At 33.3% G+C, this 17,239-nt stretch overlaps 2 protein-coding genes across 7 annotated transcripts; both read right to left on the bottom strand.

Annotated features, from left to right (window-relative positions):
- Positions 1-117: 117 nt before the first annotated feature.
- LOC143353425 (ATP-binding cassette sub-family C member 5-like) lies at positions 118-10,320 on the bottom strand. 6 transcript variants are annotated; one of them, XM_076786753.1, is made up of 26 exons: positions 10,256-10,320; positions 9,837-10,014; positions 9,310-9,406; positions 8,882-9,031; positions 8,657-8,815; positions 8,243-8,390; positions 7,645-7,878; positions 7,398-7,571; positions 7,168-7,315; positions 6,915-7,063; positions 6,621-6,731; positions 5,735-5,845; positions 4,869-5,014; positions 4,339-4,788; positions 3,968-4,094; positions 3,718-3,863; positions 3,522-3,649; positions 3,258-3,445; positions 2,899-3,175; positions 2,665-2,818; positions 2,453-2,581; positions 1,899-2,175; positions 1,619-1,784; positions 1,144-1,327; positions 878-1,070; positions 118-614 (listed from the first exon to the last, which is right to left on the bottom strand). In XM_076786753.1, the coding sequence occupies exons 3-26, from the start codon at positions 9,393-9,395 to the stop codon at positions 351-353; spliced, it is 4,299 nt and encodes a 1,432-aa protein (XP_076642868.1). In that variant the 5' UTR covers positions 9,396-9,406; positions 9,837-10,014; positions 10,256-10,320; the 3' UTR covers positions 118-350. The 6 variants fall into 6 exon arrangements, with proteins under 6 accessions (XP_076642868.1, XP_076642869.1, XP_076642870.1 ...); XM_076786754.1 differs by lacking the exons at positions 9,837-10,014; positions 10,256-10,320 and adding an exon at positions 9,666-9,796; XM_076786755.1 differs by lacking the exons at positions 9,837-10,014; positions 10,256-10,320 and adding an exon at positions 9,729-9,748.
- Positions 10,124-17,009, bottom strand: Glo (heterogeneous nuclear ribonucleoprotein glorund). The gene is made up of 9 exons (XM_076786761.1): positions 16,864-17,009; positions 15,935-16,202; positions 15,685-15,828; positions 14,863-15,001; positions 13,483-13,655; positions 13,165-13,358; positions 12,641-12,760; positions 12,469-12,568; positions 10,124-12,391 (listed from the first exon to the last, which is right to left on the bottom strand). The coding sequence occupies exons 2-9, from the start codon at positions 16,191-16,193 to the stop codon at positions 12,306-12,308; spliced, it is 1,215 nt and encodes a 404-aa protein (XP_076642876.1). The 5' UTR covers positions 16,194-16,202; positions 16,864-17,009; the 3' UTR covers positions 10,124-12,305.
- Positions 17,010-17,239: the final 230 nt, after the last annotated feature.

The following is a 17,239-nucleotide window of genomic DNA, read 5'->3' as shown; positions in this document are numbered from 1 at the left end:
CCTCCGAATTCGCAAAATTTCTCTTTCCATGTCGTATTATTCAATAAACTGCCTTTTTCATTAACATTAAAAGTAACTGTAACAATATACATTTTCTCTTTATTGAATAACAATTCGTTATATCGAGTGACAGTCGCTTAAAGTCAGTATTTTTATTTAGAAAGAATTTTATACAGTACATATAAGCCTATAGTAAAATACATTGCAGGTATAATGTATAAAAAAAAATATATATTCTTGTGTTACTATAAAATGAGGCATTATTTGAATGCTATCTTTCTACATTCGTTGAAAAACAATGTATTATAAAAAAATACTTTTGGTTAATACTATTACTAATATTAATTGACTCAAGATTCTTTTATGGCTTTGTCTGCAGACACCAGCATTTTTGAGAATTCGGAGTCTTGATTGGATAAGAGTGTGGATGGTGCGTCAAATTCAATTATTTGCCCATTTTTCATAACGATAACGCGGTCACACGAGACGACAGTCTTTAAACGATGAGCTATCGTCAGCACAGTACAGTGCGAGAACTCATTTTGTATTGTGCTCTGCACAGCTTCTTCAGTCTCAGGATCAACAGCAGCTGTTGCTTCATCCAAGATCATTACCTACAATTAATAAAGACGAATGATGCTACTATTACTAAATTAATGTAACAATATAAAATAGCTGATTAAATGCATGGACTAATATTGGGTGGCTGCATACGGGATGTGTAATTACCTTCATACCTTAAAATGGTATGTAATAGATTTGCAAGCTATAATAGTATTTCTTGATCAAAACGCTTCATAATATTTGTATTCTAAAGTCGGACATTTTATATGCAGCAATCTAATATCTACATAATACTGTAAAATGAATGCTATACTTTGGTATTGCGTAGAAGTGCTCTGGCCAAACAAAGTAATTGCCTTTCTCCAACACTCAGGTTGTTCCCTCCAACTTCAACGAACGCATCTAACAATCCTGGCAAGTTTTTCACTTTCTCTTTCATCTTAGTCTTCTCCAAAGCACTCCAAATATCCGAGTCGTCGCATTGCTTAAATGGGTCTAAATTTGACCTGCGATACGAATTAATAATTTTTTTAATTCTCTTTGGACGTATCTCTTTGTTAAATCCTCGACTGCAGTTACCTTATAGTCCCGCTGAATAAAACAGGGTCTTGAGGAATTATAGCTAATTTACTTCTCAGTACGTCCAGGTTCATTTTTGCTATATCCATGCCGTCAATTTTAATCTTCCCGGATGAAATTTCAACTAGCCTAAACAAAGCAACGATAAGGGAACTTTTTCCTGCTCCTGTTCGTCCAACAATACCTGAAATTTTTTATATTGTGTTTATTATTATATTATATTGTGAAGTTGATAACTGAACAACGGATTTTGTGCAATTACGACGAAAATGAGTGGGTGTAATTTAAAACAGTAAAAACATTAGAAGAATTAAAAAATGCTGTTATACTATTTTCAACCTGTTCAACATGTTAAGAAAGAACATAAATTTCTACTTCACTCTAGTTTGTAGCAGTCTAGGTATAAAGTTTTTATTTTCTATAAAGATCCGCTATCTATTGATAACAAACAACGAATTCTACCAAGTACTCTTACCTACATGTTCTCCAGCGTTAACGACAAATGAAATACTATTTAATATTGGCATTAGCTCTTTCCTATAACTTAATTTGACTTTATGGAATTCCAGTTTACCATGAGTTGGCCACTCGTTGGAAGGATCTACCGGTGACTTGTTGGAAATACCTTCTTTTTGTAATGTCTACATGAATATACTTTTGATTATTGACAATGATCTATACTTCGATTATTAGTAAACTGCGGATTTTATGCATTTATAATAAATATAATAGTTCTGCAATAATAGTTTACTGACTCTTATATAATGGCTTATCCTTTCGACACTTATAAAACGTGTCTCTGTCTCTGCCATCAATCGTACAGTGTACTGAAAAACACCGGTCATTTGGGTGGAATAGGCCATCGCCAAGCCTGCGAAAGCTGGTGATAAGTGATTTTTGAGCGCGATCACAAGAAAAGAAATGATTGAAGAAGATGCAATTGCCAAACTATCGAGTCTCGCCGCTGACCACCTCATAATCGACTGACATAGGAAAAGACACAAGTTGTTCAAGTCGAATAGCTCTTCGAATCTAACAAATTTTAATAATTAATAGCATCATCGATTTTCGTTCAGAAAATAATTTTAACACTAGGCTTTTACGGAGTACTAAAAGTGACTATTTTACATTATTTTATAGAAATTACGAGAATGTATCTATCCAAATTTTTGGCCATTTTTTAAATGATATATACCCAAAGAAATAAATTTGTTGAATAATTCCTCATGAATGTATTTTCATAATCTCAAGAACAGTAAATTAAAAATCACTTTGACGCGTCCCGTAAACCTAGTGTTCAGTAGCATACTTGTCCGTAAAAGCTTTTTCCTTTTGAAACGCATGAATAGTATTCAGACCATGCACTGTAGTTGTAACGAAACTCAAAACAGGCGATCTTGAAGTACTCTCCATTCGCTTGAAATCCCTCATTGCCACTCTGAAAGCAATTTAACTTTTTATATACTTAAATGGTAATAAAAAAATATCCTCCGATATTATTTAAGAATCTGTTACTTTTACCTGAAAATTCTACTAATATAAAAGAACATGCAGCCGAGAATGATCAACGGTAAGGCAAACCAGGGTATTATTACGCATATAAAAATGATTGGAAAACTACACGTGAAGAAATTCTGCACCATATTCTCCACGGAGATCGGTATGTAATTGTCAACTAAACGAAGAACGAAAGAAATTAAAAAATGAGATCCTGGTCATGTGCAATGGTATCTGAAATAATTAATACATTTTTACCTTCGTCTACATCACGACTAAAAATATTTTGTATTCTGCCAATAGGCGTAGTTTCAAAAAATGTTAACGTGGATTCGATCATCTTTTTGAACACTTTATTATGCAGCGTTGTTGAAGCACTAATTGTAGTGTGAGTGATAATTAAACCACGTATCAGACTTGTGATCAAAATAGCTCCGATACAGGCGCCATAAACACTTCTGTAATATGCGAAATCTGGATTATCATTTAGGTTCTGTGATACTATAGTTTCGTTAGTTTGGGGATCAGTGATGTTCTAAAAGAAAAAGAAACGATTATAAAAAATATATATATATATTTTACTAAATCAGCGTGCGAAAAATATAAAAAATATTTACTCTACCACCGGCCTTGATCCATGTAGCTAACCACCAAGAACTGAACGCAGAGCTTCCAACATTTAGGAAAAGTGTACAAAAAACTAAAAGAGCCACAACGTAGCCACCTGCAGATTTGATGTACATGTGATACGTGTGTAATTTCACTGTACCAGTTTCTACTTTCTCTTCTGTGGTCAGAGTCGCCCCTAGAAAAAGTAAACATAAATTTAATAAACTGTACAATACATCATAGATTTAATTTGCAATATATTTAATTCGTACCTCCTCCATGCATTCTACTTGACGTTTCACCATTTGCACGTTCGTCTACTGATTTACTTCTAACAGTTTGCGTCTTCAAATCGTCGCCAGAGTTTTTACTTTCTAATTGAACACCTGAAGCGTTTTGTCTACAAAATGAAATCGAATTAAACGACACGATTAAACGATAACACAGTGACGATTAAATAACACATACTCCTTTGGATTGTCCTCAGTCTTTAATAGCGAGCTGTGCACCATTGCAGTATACTCCTTATTTAATTGCATTAATTCATCGTGAGATCCTTGTTCTATGATTCTACCATTACTCAATAAAAAGATTTGATCGCAGTGCTTCAAAAACTGGAATTGATAAAAAATTATGCCATTTATTCATGATAATTAATGATATTCATGATATTAATGTGAATCGGAAGAGAATATAAGTCGAGGTATGACTGTATTACCTGAACTTGATGCGTCACAAAAAGAACACATTTTTTCTTGAGTGCTCCGAGAATCAAATTCTTAAAAATGTATGACCCCACGTGTACGTCTACCGCGCTCAACGGATCATCCAGGAAATAAATATCTCTTGAACGAAAAAAAGAAACAAATAAATATTTTTTATAAATTATTAACTTGCATCAATGCTAAAGAAAACCGTGAACCTGCAGAACAGGTTCGCCATTCCTGAATTCTTGCTTTTACTGTTTTGAAATGCACCTATTAAATTTTGTCATAAATGCATAAAATTCGCAGTCTATTTATAACATATCCAAAAATCATCGAAATCGAAGAATAGTTCTGCTATTTCATTATGAAAAACATTTCTCACCGGTTGGCATAAAGTGCTCTAGCCAAAGCAACCCTTTGCTTTTGACCTCCAGACAGATTTATGCCTCTCTCGCCGATCTCGGTGTCATCACCACCGGGTAACATGTTTATATCTTCCTTCAAGTTGCATACGGTAACCGCATGATAGTATCGTTGAGCGTCAAACTGGTTGCCAAACAATATATTTTCTCTGAGCGTTGCATTAACAATCCATGCTTGCTGACTAACATAGGCGCACGAGCCTTCTCTGAAAATATGTCCCTTGGTCATTTTCAGCTGACCCAAGGCAGCAAGCAGTAGACTAGATTTTCCACTTCCTACGTGGCCACAGATTCCTATCAATCCATCTTTCGCAGCCCCAAATTTAATGTCCGAGAGTACTTCGACATACTGAGTCTCTTTAGAAGATTCGTTAAGCTTTTCCAATTCATCTTTCTTCGTCGAATTCTTTCTGGAATCAGATATTGAAAACTAATTTAGACAAAACGACAGAAAATAACGGTAAATATTTCGTTGTTAAAAGAAACTCACCTTCTTCCATTATTAATGTATCCTGAATCGTTAGCGTGCAAAGTGGAGTTTTCGTGAATAAATGTTCCATTAGCAATAACTACTGCTTGAGATTTCACTATTGGTTTTGATGCATGACATGTGCTCTCTTCTAGAAGCAATACGTTCTGCACAAATATCGCTAATTATTAAAATAGTGTTTCAAAGCTTAACAGTTAATGAAAATAATGTTCGCTAGTCGCTAACAAGTTCTTTGAAAGCCTCTTCTAGCTGTACCAACTATTAACATGTTTTTCTCCTGATTCATGCAGTGCACATTATTAACAGTTGTACAGAGTATCTCAATGTGATCATCTAAATTATCTTAAAAATTTATAAGAATATAGAATAGATTTAATTGATTAAAATATTTATCTCTCAGGCCGTATATCTCTAAATCATGTTAATTGGTTAACTCTGTACGTAACTATTGTACACAAGATAAAAATTATTACACAGTGCTTTGTTCCAAACCCACAACCAAAACGAGTAACAAGAACATTAAATTTATCATGCAATTGTACATTTTAAACGTGCTACATATGCTCAAGCGTTGATAACACATGCAACATGCAAAATAAAATTTGCTGAAGTCACCAGTACGCTAACTGTAACACTGTAGACATGCCCGTACCACTTATATATTCAAAATCATTGTCTGAAAATGTATTCAACACCAAATAAAATAACTCGCATAAGAAAAAGCATGTATGCTATCAACTCCTCATTCGCAAAATTAACAAGGATCGTAGATACTACTGAAAATGCATTTACATCAATATCATTTTCATGATTCCGTTAGTAGTGTTAGTAATTACTGTTACAAATAAATACATAAAAATAAACACCTGTAATCTGTTGAGTGTTAACTTTGACTCTGCAATACTAACTAAGGCCACTTGTATGAACATGAAAGAGGAACGAAATTGAGAATTGAGGAACGATATGAATGGAAACACCTGAAAAAGTAACATATCGTAGTTTAAGTTAATTGCATAAGTTACAATTATTTTGTAAGCAATTGTTTCTACATATTTTTTTTTATATACAACATCCGACCTGAATTCGATTACGGTAATATAACTGCATGTGCAAATAATAATATCAGAGGGAGGAGTAAGAGAAAAAGCAATTATCTTTTACTTATTTACACGGCATACAGCACTTTCCCTTTTACACCTGCGAAAATTATGAGAAGCTTCTAAACCTATGTTACACCACCTGACAACCAGGTACATATTATTAATAACACAAGTCTCGTGCAAGTTCTATGTATATTTTTTCCATTAATTCATATTAACCCCTTCACGTCCACTCTAAACTTCTACTTGCTGGGCCTAAGCAGCCAAGATAATTTCGAATAATTTTCGAAAAGTTAGTAGTACAAATTACTTCTCTTTTGGACTAATATGTATGAACATTTGCTTTCTTTAGTTGAGACATAGTGGAACATAAAGAAAAATATAGTTTCATAAAAAATTTGTCCGAATGAACGTCATATATAGCTTAAAAAATCTCATGCAGGGCCGACCCGTCATCATCCAATTTGGCTCCTAAACATGATGACGGGTCAGGGGGTTAAATTAAACGAATGTTACTGTAAAATGCACGAAAACTGGTTCGCTAATAATAGGTACAGAAATTGACTCCCATAAGTTTAACTAAAATCTCAAAGCGTAAAATTACGAGAGACGCGAATGTTAAATTGTACTTTAAACTTGAACTTTGGGAGACCTTGAATCTTCTAAGGGCTATACGAGCGTCGAAAAAATATCGTGTGGCGTCCTTAAGTGAAACGAGTGCCAGTCTCAGCATACTCCAACAATATGTTGTAACTGGGAAAGCCTGTAATACATATTTCATTAAACGCAACACTTATTTCATGTATACCCTTAAGCATTTTGTATAAACGTCCCAGTAGCTACTGAAGCAAAAATGTTTATTATAAAGTTACTTATTCTAATATTCCTCCAAAAGAATCTGTCGTTGTAATAGTACATTAACTCACTGATATTTGAAGGACTATACCTGTGCAGCAGTTAAACTACTTCCTGACCATAAATGAGCTAAAAGCGTAGTGATCGCCGTTATTACAGGTACAGCTGGCGTTAAGGAAATAGCAAGGCTTTGAAAATATACAGTCTTGTGCAACCAGCTCTTTTCCTTCTTTCGTATATCTAAAAGACAATGATTATAGCATAGAATTTCTTGCAATTGACTTGGAAAATTTTTATTTTGTATAGAGATCTGCTGTCTAGTGATAACTTAAAAGTAATTATACCAAGAAGTTTGCGGCTGAAATATTTTTCCCATGAACACATTTTGATTAACTTTATGCAGTCTAAGATTTCATTCATTAGTTTCACGCGTCTATCCGTAATGACAACCGTTTTTGAACGGAAATATCCCACTCCACGAGATATAAGATACTGTACAAATAAACACATAATAACAACGCATAAATATTCCTGAAAAATGATTTAAAATTATTGTACAGACCAAGCTACTTACTTGAAAAGGATAGAACAAAACGAACACAAGTGTTCCGAGGAGGGCTTGTGGACTTAATATCCACAGTATATAAAGTAAACCGCAAGTAAAGATTATCGGCCCGTTGAGTATCATAGGTCCATAAATAACGACATCGAAAAGTCTTTGACTGTCGTTAGTAAATAAATTGATTAACTAAAACCACAAAGCGACAACAATAAATTAAATCCTTAGCTTAATGTACACGTAAATACTAATCAAATCTTACCTCTCCTGTACTCTTATTTCCAAGACTATTTAGTCTTATAATTTTCTTGTACAGAAGAGTGCTACAAGCAGATTTCAACCTTAGCGCTGTTCTAATGTTTGTGTTCCACGTCCAAGTGAAAAATACCATTCGTAAAAGATCACAACACGTTAATAATAATGCCCACTTTATACCTTCCCAATAATTTGTTTCCGGGGATTCAATATGTTCTAATAATTTCTTCATTAATATCATCTACAAGAAAAAAGTCATTCAATATCTCGCAAGCTATTTGTTATGAAAAAACATATTCGGAGCAGAGCTTATTTTATTTTGAGGGCGATATCTTGTGATGGTCATAACATTTGTCTATTTCATTTTTTAAAAAGAGTTATATGTTTTCACCGAGGTAAGACATGTGGACGTACGGACTGTTCCGTGACTTCCAAGGTCATTCACGATTGTTCAGGATCATCTTGAAATATTGGAGGTATAATAATATATTCAAAACAATCCAAAACAACATAAGTTCTGCTTGTTATATTTTTTTCGAATAACGAATAGCCTAAGAGATAAGTGAGTATAAAACTTTAAACAGAACTAATAATGAAAGTCGTACAGGACTTATAAATCCACAAAGTGTAGTACAAGTTAATAAGAACCAAGCAATGTATATCCTTGTTCGCACAAATCGCCAAGCGACGTTCTGGAAGGATGCCGAACTCGGACCGCGATTGCTCAATTCCTCTTGCCAAAGTATCTCCAGTCTAAATATAAAATTGCATTTTATAAAAAGTACATTTTCTGGTACCAGGGATATTAGTATTAATAAAAATTAGTGGAGATATCGTCTTATAACAGGGTTAATGGGACACTCGGTATAATAAAACAAAAATCCGATCTACATTTAATCTACTAAATCTACTAAAATCTATAATTCATAGCTAGGGAAGTGTAGTCGATAAAGTGTTAAAAATAAAAGCAAATCAAGAGGATAAATGTAACTTTTATGAATTCAATGTACAATAGTTACCTTTCTGCATTATATTTGCAAGTCTCATAAGATGAAATGCATGGTACATCATCTATTGTGATGCCATTCTTATTTGCTTTCCATATATAAGGTGTTATCCAAGTATAAAATATGTACGAAAATAATCCGGCACTGTCTGCCGGCATACTTCCATTTTCACTGAAACATAAAAAACAAAATGTACAGAAACAGTTATATTATAAAGAAAGTCTTTTAAATACGTACGGTTTTCCAGTGCGTACAGGTATAAGGTTTCTCAAAGCTGGATTATACCGACTCACACTGGACCTCTTAATATATTTTATGGGTACTTCAGGCGTACGTGCATTTGGACTAGGAAGCAAAAAACGCTGTCCCTCGTAATTATCATTGTATCTGAAAATATAGAAATTTGTAAATCGACTTTAAAAAAATGAATAACATGTAAAACAAATTTTATATTACTGTCAAATATTTTCAACAGTGAGTACATATAAAAAATCTACTTTAACAACAGACTCAAGAAGATATTTAACAGAATTACATTGACTTTTAATGACTTCACCTACAGAGAAATTAATTAATAGATTTATGTATTCTCTATTGCTAAACAGTCTTAGCATGTGACTGCAGAAATTATCTGAATATTTTACATAAATTGCCATGCATTATACCTTTCATTGGCAAAAGTCAGATTCACGTTATTCTCAATATCTTCACTATTGATAACAGCATCATCCGTTCCATGGCTTTCATCCATGTTTTCGGACACTGCAAATCAATCATAAATATTATGAAAAGCATGATCAGATGAAAGACGAATTTATCCTTTAAAAGAATAATAAATAATAATAGGTATGTATATTCAGTGCGATGTGATGAATTCTATATATATCATTGCACCAATAAACAGATTAAACTATCAAACAAGTCATTAAATGTCACGCGTGCTTTATTATTGATAAAAACTTATGTCCACTATTATTATGTCGTAAAAATCGTACACCTCGTTTCGCGACAGTGTTTCTACCTTTATTGCCGACGACTGGGTAAGAAAATTAATTTAGTTGATAAAATGATACGGTGTACGAACATAACGTGTCGCGGTGCACTTGACTCCAATAATGAGCGTCTAGTACGTTCGAGGGTTGATAAGGAATCTAATCTTTTCTAATCAACCATCGAGAGTGAGCAAATATACCTGTGGCTTCAGTATTTAAATTTCCGCGTCACAGTCTGCCCTCTATGCACTGACAATCTGACAATCTGATAATTCTCACTTTTCACCGCTTTGAAGTTTTTCATCAGGACGTGGATGTCCTATAATTTCGTAAATTCATCTCGAAACAATTGAACGCGCGATACTTTGAAAATTGAACCTATTAAACCAAGAGTAAATAAAAGATTCGATTTAGATTATTCTTTCGCTTATGATAACATGTCTAACACCGAATAATGTATTTGATGAAGCGGTAATAAATTTAACACTTCCACATATATAGGATTTTATTATCTTTCTTTCTCGTGCAAAAACTTCTTACTACAAGTCAGAGTCAGAAATAACAATGATATCGATAATTTTTAGTCACATAGAAGATAAACAAGTTACTTTATTTGAACTGTGATTTATTGAATTGTCCTCGTTGAATCCTCCATCACTCTCACACTCACAGTACGCACGGTCACGCACGAAGCTGGGAATTATTAGCATAAATAGATTGGCATAACGAAAGTATGCGTGAGTGACGTGTTTCTCTTTGTTGAGGTTACTGTCAGGCTGCAAATATTCATGCTGTTTGCTCTTTACAATTCATTTTACAGAAATTTGAATAAGAATATATATATAATAAGTATATATATATTTTTTTTTTGGTGTATGCATAAAATTCACAGATTAATTTGTATTCACATCTGTAAAAATGTACGAAATAAACAGATTTAATGTAATTTATTCCGTTTATTATTTTTTTGCGATTTCCATACGTCCAACCAACTTCAATTTTGAATGCACATATTCAAAGAATCGTTGAAATTTGATCTGTAACTGTAAAAAATTGTTTTTGCATCATATTAAAAAATCATTGACATCATACAGGTATAGTAGCTTTTTTTATAGCTTCCTGTATAATTTTATTATATTTTTGTGTTCAGTTCGGAGATGTACTGCAAGCATAAAAGTCTTTAATTATGAAGATAATATTTATTGTTATACATTATAAAACACAGGTCACATCAAACATACACCATTCCTACGAATTTTTCATGCACAAGACAATTTACGAGGATACAATTTTTGTCTTTAGCGAATGGACTTCTTTCACATATAAAATATAAGGCCCAAAACGAATACAAGCATTCCCTCCTCTTGTACAACATTCTTCTTCACAATGAAATATTTAAAAAAGTATTCTAACTCCGTTCACTTAAACACAGTGTAGTTGTTCACTTAAACATAGTTAAGTTGTTTGCTCTCCTAGAGACACTCATAATGGTTAAAGATGCTGCAAGTAACCGAGTGGCCTATATGAAATTACATTATTTAACAAGTTCGATTTTATAATATAACAATGGCTATTATTAAAAAAAAAAATTAGCAGGGAATTTAGTCTTAATGTATGCAGTGACTAAATTTGTTTTATTTTCTGCTTACGTCCTTTAGTTAATTCATTATAAAATAAATTATTTCGAATAAAAAAGCCAAATCTCAACTAATTTTAGGGAATATTCTCTGCATGCTAGCCTAATTAAATCGATGGGTTCAGAAGCAGATATACAATTTCATAAATGCCAAAAGTGGAATAGTACAACAGGATTTGATTATATACGCTGAATATTTTTTTCTTTCTTTAAGTATCCTTTTTTGCACTATTTTGAAAAGTCATCAAGTTAACATAAACTATGTAAATGTAACTGTGAATTATTATTTAGATAAATATAATACAGTATGAATTAATCATTGAAGATTATTTGCATCCGATAAGTTAACTAACTATTGTTTTTGCATGAATGCACATATGTCTTAATTCTAGCTCTGCCAATAACTTTTCATCAAAGCTGTCATTACAGAATTTATATATATGCTTATTTTTATGATATTCGAATTTAGAACACTGCTCAATAAGATCTTAATGAAGTAGCGGATGTACAATGCATTTAAAACTATCTGTGTATGTGTGTGTGTGTGTGTGTGTGTGTCGAAGAAAAGAAATAAGGAAAAGCTTTGAACAATTCGTATGACTTAGAAGATTTCTTCCTTCTTTTTTTATCGAACAAAAATGAAATGAAATCATTTTTAAAACATAAATTGTCTTTTAGAAGATTGTTTGTAATTATAATTGAAACGTAGAAACAAAATGAAAATGGAAGAAGACAAAGCAGAACGTACTATAAATGAATTCTTATTTACCTTCTTAACGTATTTCAACTAATTAATATTTATCAATAATACTTTAGCGTTATCAGAAATGAAACATAAGATTTTCATATGTTTTGCTTAAAATTAATGCGTACGGATCTCGTTTAACATAGAGTGAAACAGCATTTTAATTTCTAATCGAACGCAAAGTCGAAATCAAATTGTCAGTGATGATATATATTTAATTCATTGTTTAAAAACTTTGATTTGCGATACGTTTTACCGTCGATAGCGTAAGAAACGCGATACCCGGCCTCAAAAACTATTATAATTATTCCCTCCTAACTGAGAGCTGAAACCTCTGTTCGGAGAGTATCCTGGCCTGAAGTTATTGCCCAGACCTGGTAAAACAAATAATTAAAATCTCAATCTCAGTTCAATCACAAATTGAAGATAGTTTTCTAATTCAAAAGCATACCTCCGCAGAAGTTTCCAATACCGCCCAATGACATTCCGCTTGAACCGCCAGTGGAATTTAGGAATAATTCAATGTATCTGTGAGACATGTGACTTTTGTCCTGTAATGTACATTAAGTATTAGTTTTAGGTGAAAACAAGATTATTATTTTTTATTATAAAAATATAGAAACCTTAGACATTGCTTTAACAGCCTCCTCGTGAGTCGCAAATTCAACATCAGCTTCTCCAGATGGACGACCGCCATTTTCAAGAATAATCCGCACGTTCACTGGCTCAATAGGTCTGAAGAACTGTAATCGAGTCCATTGTAGTTATAGTATCTTGCAATCAATAATAAAGGGTATAGCTAGATAAGATTGTCAAATGTACCCCCAAACTAAATTGATCTCTCATCATATCGTTCGATAGAGCTCCCCAAAAAAAACCTCTGTGTTTTGATCCTGGTCAAAAAAAGTTTCGCAGTCGGATGTCAGACAGAAATATGGAAAAAATTCACAATAGTGTGCGCTACTAGGAAGAATGTTCATGAATTTTTTGTTGAATAGAACAGAAGAAATAGAGCATAATTCATTAAATGTGTTCACCCTATTACTACCCTTGTGGGAGGGGTACCGACTTGAAACTTGCCACAGAGGATTTTCTTGGATTTGATCATGCTATCCGGCTGTACCCTTTACTTCAGACGAAGACTCACATCAGCTATATCTTGTTCTGAAGCTTTGAACGGCAACCCACGCATGTGTATACTATGGATACCAGAATTGCCACCCCATGTGTCTCCGCTACCTCTGAAGTTTCCACCCTTCATGTCTAGTCCACCACGCATACCCATGCTTCCTCCACGAGAGTCAAAATTGTTTCCGCTTCCCCAGGGCCCGCCATCGAAGTCTATAAGGTAAGAGGAAGTAATAAAAGAAGATCAATAAGGTATCTTACTTTCTGAACATTTGACAACGTAAAAAACGTAGAATTAATTGTTACTTTGAAATAATGATTTGGATCTGGCTGTTACCTCTGTTTCTAGAACCTCTGCCGTTATTGCTAAATCGGTTCATCCCACCGAATCGTGCGCCTCTATCATAGGGAGCAGGTCTCTGATTAAAGCCTCCCATTGGCACACCTCTCATTTTTGGTCCAATACTAGTACGTACTTCTGACAAACTGCTTCGGAAGATTTCGATGTATCTGTTAAGATCGATATTAACATTGTTAATATCCTCATACGGACGTTACTGCCGTTTGTAACCGGCTGCCTTCGAATAGGAAACTTCAATGTAAAAATATCAATGAGCACAAAGTTCGAATTTAGAAATAAAAACAAAAAAGAGATATGTTAAATGGGTAACGTGAAACCAAGATATAAAACTTCTGCGCGCTGCAGGTAGTATAGTATATGTACTCAATTATTGTGTGATGTGATGAAAGTAAAAAAAAAAAGAGAGAAAGAAATAAATGATTCAAAGAAGAGATCCATATTGAAGATTTTGTAACAGATTAACTGTTCATACTGCACCTCCACGGATTTATTAAACCTGTGTAGATACCCTCCCACGGTGACATTGCATTCTGTTGTACCTATGTCACCCTAGCCTTTGAGATGCTGATGATCCTCAGGTATATGACAATTACAATTGCACTTTATGCAATTCGATTATAAGAAATTAACGACCGCGTATCGAGAAGCGATACAACTAAACGAAATGTGTTCTCAGAAAATCGAACAGTTTCACGAGCCTTGGAGAAAGCTAGAACGTCAGAGTTAGCGTATCGTACTACCATCATCACAGTAAAACATGTTTCGTGCAATTACGAGCTGTACTTTACCAGTGATACTTTGTTGAAACAAAAGAAAACTGTGCGAAGCTTTTGAGAGCTTGATATTGATTCTTGGTTTTGGTTTGCATAAAACGTACAATTGTGCAATTGTCAAACAGATGTGCCAGATTAAGATCGATGATAACTACCTCTGTAGCGCCCACCCATCCTGGGTTAGCCCTACCCACCTCCCATGGGATTTGGTGACGATGTAAGGGGGTACCTCCCGCCCGGCACCCACCCATAGGTTTCAGTTGGGCCAACAGTACTTTCGCTTACGTACGACTAACTTTCTTTTATTTGTATTTGGGTAGAGGCAGTTTCTTTATGCAACCAATTCGCATACAACGGTTAACAGAAGAATGAAGCGATTTAGAGAAACTAATACAACTTGGAGCATATTTACATTTTCAATGGACTTCTATTAATATTGGAGAGTAATAAAAAAACTGCATCTATTGACAAATTTTTTCCCGCTATTTACTAACAAAATTTATATACCTACATGTACTACGATCATAAAATGATATTGAAAAGTCATAAGTATACCCAAACCCAGCTAGCGTCAGTGCCCCACCTGTGTCCTATCTTTTCCTTGTGTTTCTGCAGAGCGCGCTCCGCAACATCTTTGTTAACAAATTGAACGTAAGCCTCCCCAGTACTGCGGCCCGTGTAGTCTGTCGGTAGTGAAATCCCGTTCGGCAATATCTCCAACCCTGACCCACACATAATCAAACATCGACATTGTAGCGTAACACCCATTATTAATTAAAGTATCGTCAGTTTATTAAAACCCTTATAAAGAAGCAAGATTTGAATATCCTTTGCACATTGCGTGCAAAACGTCTCGCTCCAAAAAATATACAGATACATATATTGATTTAAGAAAGATAAAAAAAATATGTACTTTACTAGGCCAAAGTTAAGAATTAAGTTCTACCATCGATAAAAATAAAGATATATTTTAAACAAAATAGAAAGCATGTGGAAATTATAATAAAAATTTTTTGGTTCAAGGCTTAGTAGAAAATAGGAACTTCAATCTTGAAAGTCTTAAATCTTAACTTGGACAGTTTGATAATTGTGAAACACAGAGACTCTGCTGATTATGAAAACAAGTATGAAATTGTAGAATGCATCGATATCTGTGTTAATGTTACAAAAGTAAAACAGAAAACATTATCGTCGCAATTTTTAATAAAAAAGGAATACATTTGTTCTCTGTGATTCAAGATTATTTTTTTAATCAACAAAAATTATACGAGAGGAAAATATTTTGATTAAAAAAAAAAATATTTAAGGATACATTGGTTATCAAGAAGGTTCAAGTGAAACTTTAATAATATATCGTAAGAAAAAATAGTTACACATACAAGCTGATGTATGTTGCATGAAATACCTGAGAAGAATTGTGCTATTTCTTCTTTGGAACATCCAAATGGCAGGCCACGAAGTCTCACACAACCATCATCCATTGCATTTTCCAGGTTCAAACCACTCCTTTTGACTACCCACTCCATTTCACCTCTTTTTGCTTTGAAGACTACAATTAAAGGAAAAATCATAAGTTTCATGGATTCGTTAGATAATTAAATATATACATGTATATTGTGAAAATTGAATTAATTTTATAATTCTTAATAATTTACCTTCAATGTAACGATGACCCATGTGGTCTCTGTCTCTCTTACAAGCTTTTTCAATATCCTCTGGTGTGTCCATTTCAACATAAGCCTCTCCACTAGGGCGGCCCTCTCTAGACATAGTCATATGAACTCCATTTTTGCCATTTGAAATGGAACAATCGCTGAAGAATTTCATAATCTCGTCAACAGTAGTGGACCATGGAAGTCCACGTATTTTGACCACATAGCCTTCATCATCATGATCTCCACTACCATTTGACATGGCTGCAAACTAATATAAGATGTGTTACAAAATATTCAACTGATACATTAAATTGGATTCTATCCTTAGGGTTTGATCGAGTTTTTAGATAGATTACGTAAAACAAATCTGAGTATATTATGAACAAATTTTGATTCTATCGAGATCTTGAGTACTACAAAGATATATTGCTTGATTAGATAAAAAAGTAAACAAAGAGAAAGTACTTTTATCAATTAACTGGATAATATTCTAGAAGGCAAGCCTTTATATCATACTAAAGTGCTAGAGTTTTAAATGGGCAAAGGAAAAATATTGCAAACATTTTTGCATTAATATCATACGAAACGCTTCACCATGTTCAAGTACTATCATTTGTATCTATTACTCTGTTGCTAATTTTTATTTGAAAAAGAATTAGATACAAAAAATTTGAAGGTCACAAAAAGTGAAAAAAAAAGTTTGAAATAGCTACATATGAAAAAAATACTTTATAAGGTATTATTAATCAAAACATTGAGTTAAGTTGAGACTAAGACGAAAAAATGAAATGCAGGAAATAATAAAAGTGAAGTTTATAGAAAAAATCTCGTTTTCGGAGAATGCATAATATTGTTATAACTATACTATAGGCTTCTTCTGGTAAATATTTTATTATTGTTTAAAAACCAAACAGATTGTTTATACTTACAAGTATTCTGTGTTGAAATATGAACAAGAAAAATCAGAAAATAATTTTAATTGACAGCAAACGCTCGGCCAACACCACGCTCTATGAGGCTACCAGCAAAATGGCGTTCGCTTCTACGATGTTTAAGGCTAGTTCACAATTACCTAGGTGATCCTGCAATTATTTATAAATAACGGCTATAATAAATACATTTTTTATATTTTACAATACATAAAAGATGCTATTTTGTCTTATTCTAAATTACTATAAGAATATTGAATTTTTTAATCAAAGAAATAAAAAAAAAACATGTATTCCGAACATAAATATACAATACATTTGAAACTATATAGAGCACCTAAAATATACTTGCATATAAAACGTAAGGTGATGTTAT

This window comes from Halictus rubicundus, chromosome 4 (genome assembly GCF_050948215.1).
Source record: "Halictus rubicundus isolate RS-2024b chromosome 4, iyHalRubi1_principal, whole genome shotgun sequence".
Classification (NCBI taxonomy): domain Eukaryota; kingdom Metazoa; phylum Arthropoda; class Insecta; order Hymenoptera; family Halictidae; genus Halictus; species Halictus rubicundus.
Note: the sequence above shows the minus strand (reverse complement) of the source record. Positions and strands in the feature narration are given on the sequence as shown.